Source organism: Micropterus dolomieu, linkage group LG14 (genome assembly GCF_021292245.1).
Source record: "Micropterus dolomieu isolate WLL.071019.BEF.003 ecotype Adirondacks linkage group LG14, ASM2129224v1, whole genome shotgun sequence".
NCBI classification, from domain to species: Eukaryota; Metazoa; Chordata; class Actinopteri; order Centrarchiformes; family Centrarchidae; genus Micropterus; species Micropterus dolomieu.
Window position 1 is genome coordinate 27229756 of NC_060163.1, and position 6494 is coordinate 27236249.

The 6494-nt window shown below is 39.3% G+C and overlaps 1 protein-coding gene across 1 annotated transcript in view; it reads right to left on the bottom strand.

The window, feature by feature from the left end:
• Positions 1-3140: 3140 nt before the first annotated feature.
• Positions 3141-6494, bottom strand: part of LOC123982822 (multiple inositol polyphosphate phosphatase 1-like) — a 13586-nt gene continuing 10232 nt past the window's right edge. The window contains exon 7 of the mRNA XM_046068693.1: positions 3141-5217. Within this exon, the coding sequence (XP_045924649.1) occupies positions 4964-5217 (254 nt within the window). The 3' untranslated portion in view covers positions 3141-4963. The remainder of the gene's footprint in view (positions 5218-6494) is intronic.

The window sequence follows — 6494 nt, forward strand, 5'->3', positions numbered from 1 at the left end:
TGGACTCGTTAGGAGATTGGTTTGCTGCTGGTACGAGTCTGAACGTGAAGACAGAGATAGACTCTCAGCAGACTTTTACTTTGACAGTGCTTTTTTTTAATATCAGTTTTAATAAAGTAGTAGCTAAAATAAAAACTTGTTTCTTCTCACGACCGTCAGATTCACCTTGTGACCCCGCTCTGTTCTTGTTGTCAGAAACGTGTTCAGGAATGGCTTTGAATACTACAGTACCCATGAGCCTCAGCTTCTGTTGCCATAGATACACCTGCAGATATTCTGCGAGGAAGCTGAAGAACCTGATTTAAAGTCAAACAGCTAATTTATTTATATTTCTGTTCTGAAACAGGCTGAGAGCTTTTATTGTGAAAATCCTCCCACAGGGCTGTAATTTCCTAAAAAGTTTTCAGTGTTTTCAGAGACATGTTACATCAAATATTTCCTCACGTTTAAATAAAGACATTGTTTTTATTCTGTAATTAGTACCAAATTATGAATCTGACAACATGTAAATAATTAAAATGAGTCGTAAAGAGTAAAATAATTAAGTTATTTATTTTGACTGATTGGAGATAAATGAAGTCTCAAGTCTCTGAGCCAGAGTCCGAGTCAAGTCTCAAGTCTCTGAGCCAGAGTCCGAGTCAAGTCTCAAGTCTCTCGTGGTGATAATGAATGTTGGATCAGCTGCTGCGTTCAATCCAGGCTGTTTATAAAACTGCAGAGCTACAACAGATTCTGTAACTGTAACCTGTTTTTACTTACAGAGCACAGCCATAATGTGCAATGCAATTATTGACAGCTTATTAACTACTGTAAGTCAACACACCCCGCACACTCTGAAACCCAGCCGTGCACAGCTGATGCAACGTGTTACGTAGGCGACTGAAGTCGCACTCGAGTCCGAGTCCCAAACTCTGCAGGTTACACATACAAGGACTTTGCTGTGGTGACTTGGTGCAAAACATTAAACATAAAATATTTAAATATAAAATTATAAAACTGACGCTTTTATTCAGCTTCTTCCTATATCATCGTTTACATGTTTGTCTTGTTAGAAAAATTTTTACTTCATCTTGTCAGTTTGGCAGCTCCGTACCAAAATACAGACTTCAATCTGGGGATTTATTTAGAAATTATTTGGAAAAGATAAATCTTATGGGTTTTTAATCTCCTAATAATCTTCTTGCTTCATGAACTTCTTATTCCAATTATAGGAAACATAGAAACAATCTTTTATGGTTTATTGAACTTTATTCAGTTTATTATTTCTACTCAATAAACACATTTGACATTTTCTGCATGTCCAGCTGACCTGTTGAGTTTTGACTTAAAGACGTTATATTAGCTATTAATTAAAGAGTAAATTAAAGAGTTACCAATTTAACACGTCTGTATAATTATAAATTTACTTGTAATTTGTAACAAATGACCGTTTAATCTGGGAAATGTCCAAAGAAATGAATGACCAGGAAATTATTAGGAATTAACAAACCTTAAAATGAAACGTAGAAACAAATACAAACGTCAATATGTTAGTTTGAAACTTTTCAAAACTCCATCAGTAAAAGTGTGAAAATATTGAGAAACTGGAATAAAAGATTAGATCATTTCATCTGTGAAACAGCCTCAGTGTTGGTAAATGTAAACAAAAGCGCAGTCTTTTGTTTTTTACAGTGTGATGATGTCTGTTGAATTATGATGTAATAACTGCTGGATGGTGAAATAAACTTGTCAAAACAAAATGATGTGATGTTTTTGTGTTAATGTGTCTGAGAGATTTAATATGCAGAATGTGTGTAACATAAATGAAATAATCAAAACCAATAAATCACAACAGCTTTTAACTGATTATTTGGTTAAATATTATATAATAAAGCCGTCACATTTAAATAACAACTTGAAAATTAAAAGTTTTGTGACAAAAAAAAAATCTAAAAGTCATTACATGAAAGTCATTATTTAAGAGAAAAGTCACATTTTACAATTTTACAGTAAATGTTTGTCATTTTATTAGAAAAGTCATGTTAAAAATCAAGTGTGAAATTGTGACTTATTTACGTGATCTTACAACTTTTCTCATAAAATGTATTTTTCATTTCATTTGCACAACTTTTAAATTGTAAAATGTTGCTTCTAAATTATGATTTATTTGTCAAAAGTTGTGAATTCATTCATGTAAAATTACAACTTATTTTGTATTGTGACTTTTAAAACAGTTCACTTAAAATGTTTAACATGACCGCTTTCCTTGACTTTTGCACATTCACTATGTAATTTTTTTCTCAAAAGTTAAAACTTAAATTTTTTAACACATAAAATCAACTTTAAAATTCACTGTTCTTTTTTCTCAAAAGTTGTCAATTCATTCATGTAAAATTTACTTTATTTTCATATAGTGACTTTTAAAATATGACTTTGCAAAAGTAATTTTTTGAGAACAGTCAATATGTTAAACATTTTTATGAGAGAAATATCTTAAAATGAACAAAGGAATTTGTAAAAAGTCACAATATAAAAATAAGTTTATTTTACATGAGTTTCTTTTTTGCAAGAAAACATTTGGTAAATTGACATTGACATTACATTATTTTTTATTTTTATTTTTCATTATTTTTTACGACTGATGTAATTTTACCTTTTCTCATAAAATTACGATATAATTCTCATTCAGATTTGGGCTATTGTGATTTTTATTCAAAAACACATTTCCCATAAAAACTGTCTTTATTCACAGAATATTAATTAATTTACAGGACAAGAATGAATCAACTGATGTTCATACATTTATGATGTGATTATATTTTCTGGCTTTATTCCCATATTACTACAGTATCTTGTTAAACTAAACCAAAACATTTAAATATTTATTGCAATGAGATAACATCTATTGTGAATTGGAGCTATATAAAGAAAATGTACCTCAAAACATTTCAGTTTTATTCTCAAACTCGTGGATGTTTTTTGTTCACAGTGAAATGTTAAATAACTAAGAAAATGTAGTTATACGAGTTTTATTTTAAAGACGTCTTTGTCTCACATCCTGATACGTCTACAGCAATTTGGAGATTTTGACTTTTACATAATTTCTGTACCGTTTGTTGTAAAGTTTTGTTTCTAATATAAAAGACTGACGTCAGGAAACATTTTGTTCTGTTTCAACTGCGAAACACATTTATTAAAGTTTTCTTTTGAAACATTTGGCATCCAGCGTTCTGCAGTAACTCCACAGGAAGTCACACAAAGAAGAAGAAGCACAGAGTGAAAACTGACACCACTTTGAACATACACAACCCAAAGAGCGATGAAAGCTGAGCAGCCATTTTTAAATCTTAGCTGATTTTGGCACAAAGACATTTACAGTAAACAGAAACAGAAAATTCACCTGAAGACACAAAACAAAACCAGACTCATTATCTCCTCAACAGAACTCTTATTGTGAAAATCCTCCCTCAGACTGAGGAAGTTCAGTGAATTCTGCTGAGAGCTCGACTTGTGCAAGAAGTGGCGGTTTGCAGAGAAAGTTTCACTTCAACACAGTCAGAGTTCGGTCACAGCAGCACCTGGAGGCCATCAGATGAACTGCAGCGACAGACACTTCAAATCAGCAAAGAAACCTGATGAAAAAAACTGTAAAAGAACCCAAATTAAATAAATCAAGCACACATCACATGATCATCCAAATCTAAATAAATAAAGCACATAAAGCAAATTCATTCCTGAAGAGAATCCCATGAAAATAAGCCCTGTAGTAAAACGATCATTTTCCAAACCGACTCTGGTTTTCAGCAGATTAAAGGGGCAGTTCACCAAAATCAGACGTGAAAAGTGATTCAAGCTCAGTGTCAGTTGGACTTCAAGTGAAATGACTCATTCTAGAAACCGCAGAATATGAACCTGTAGACGTGTGTTAATGCAAAAGTCACGTAAATCCGTCCCTCCGGGATCCACAGCCTTTTTCTGATTGTGCAGCAGCTTTTCTAAAAACATTGTGATGAAAGTTGGGAAGTGTTTTTTTTGTGATGAAATTGTGGGAGTGAAAACTGCAAAAGTAGATGTTGGTCAAAATTGATTAAATGATTGAAGTTTGGGAAAATGTAATATAATAAATAAGAATTGTGACATTAAATTTTAAGAAAATAATGACTTGAGCTTTAGGAATTCATTAAATTGAATTTAACACTGAACTCTGTCTGAACACCCCGAATCAGGAAAACTGTTAAAGCTGAGGACAAAATTTATTTCAGTCATTATTCTTGAAATTCTTTTCTGCGATCAATTAAAAAATGAATCTGGTATCTGTCATCAGGACTGCGATTGGCCGATCATCTCATTCAGCACTCACTCGCAACTCATCACATATGGACACTTGGTGTCGCTTGTTAACGCCCTGGGCGCCGTTAGTGTCATAGTTTGACGTGTAGCGCATTAAATATGCAACGTCCGGTTGGACTTTCAAAATAAAGCTACTTGTTAACGCTGTGAAACGTTGCGGTTTGGTTGGTTCAGGAGTGAGAACGGGTAAACACACACACACACACACACACACACTGGCAGCAACAACCAGCCAATCAGCTGCAGACAAAACAGTTTTGGTGAAAACCAAAGAAATCTAACGTGCTTCAGAGAGACGCCATCTTTTTCTCGTCACGCTGTTGCACGGCCGCAGCAGGATTTATAACCTGTTGTCTATTTCCTGATCGAAAACCTCCTCAGGTCACTTCTGGTAGGTCCTTCAGTTCACCAGCAGGGGGCGTGTCAGGAGGTCTGCCAGGTTTTCTCCCTGACTACTTACTGCTGCTGAGCTGTGACTGGACAGTCACTGTTTGGGGGCGGGGTTTACAGAGCGATAGAAACAAAAAGCAGAGGGCGTTTGAAGTGACGTGGTTCCAGCGTTGACGGATCAACGCGTTAAGGCTGTGGTAGCAGACGGGCTCTGAGCTGGACTCCGGAGTACCCGGTTCTTCACTCAGAGCTCGGTGTTGGGCCCACGCCCCCCGGCTCGGCCCTCGCACTCCCTGTGGAAGTCGCAGCCGTCCAGCAGGTGGCGGTACGTGGCCCGGACGTCCCGGTAGAGCGGCGCGTCCTCCCCCTCCAGCCCCGGGAACCGAACCGGAGACTCGTTGACGAGCAGCTGAAGCCTCGGGCCTCGCTGGCAGTCGTACAGGACGAAGAGCAGGTTGGCGGCGTACGGGACGATGAGGCTGGTCCGGAAAGTTCTACCTGTGGGACACGACATTAACCAGACAGGAGGAACATCAGAGGAGGAGGTGGAGGAGGAAACATTCAGCTCCTCGTTAATGTAACGCTCAGGACGACATTTTAACAGACGCTCAGCAGGACAAAGACTAAAGTCTCTGCTAACAAGATGCTAACAGGAGCTGCTAACACAAGATGCTAACAGGAGCTGCTAACACAAGATGCTAACAGGAGCTGCTAACAAGATGCTAACAGGAGCTGCTAACAAGATGCTAACAGGAGCTGCTAACAAGATGCTAACAGGAGATGCTAACAAGATGCTAACAGGAGATGCTAACAAGAGCTGCTAACAGGAGCTGCTGACATGCTGCTAACATGCTGCTAACAGGAGCTGCTAGCACAAGATGCTAACAGGAGCTGCTAACAAGATGCTAACAGGAGCTGCTAACAGGAGCGGCTAACAAGAGCTGCTAACATGCTGCTAACAGGAGCTGCTGACATGCTGCTAACATGCTGCTAACAGGAGCTGCTAACATGCTGCTAACAGCTAATTGAGCTACTTTAAAGCGACAGTCTGACAACATGTGAACACTGAAGACACGTCTGTAGAGAGAACAGCAGCAGCGACCTGCTGACCACCTGATGAGCCGTTCAGGGTCTCGCTGACGGCGGTGATGTTTTCTGTTCTCTCATTGGTTCCCTGGCAGCCTATATGTTGGTGTTAGCATGCTAGCATCAGATTAGCATGACTAAATCATTTAATTATTCATGTTTAGTTGTGTGCTCGTCTCTGATTGGACGTCGGGACGGGGGGCGGGGCTTCGTACCGTGCTGCGTGCGGTAGTTGCTGGCGGTGGGCGGAGTCTGGTCCTTGTAGAGCCCCAGCAGGGAGAGGAGAGGGAGAAGCGTCTCGGCGTGACCCACCAGGATGGAGGCCGGCTCAGGCGCCGCGTCCGTGGACCTGAACGACACCGACAGTCACTGATGATCAATAAAGTTCATTCAAATTCACATCCTGACAGCTTCCTGTCCTCTTTGTCCCTTCAAAACAAGAGCAGTAAGTTTGAAGGAGGAGTCTGTAAGAGGCCTGCAGGCGGCGCCGCAGCCGCACAGCGACATCACAGACCTGCGAGGGCGTCCGGCTTTGTCGAGCGTCCTGAAGACGTGATGGAAGAGAGGACAGCTGGACAGGCCGCTGATCACATGACCGTGGGAGCGCTTCCAGTACTGCTTCAGGTCCGACTTGTACTCCAGCACCTGCAGAGAGACGGCAGGTGAACCAGAACCAGAACCAGAACCAG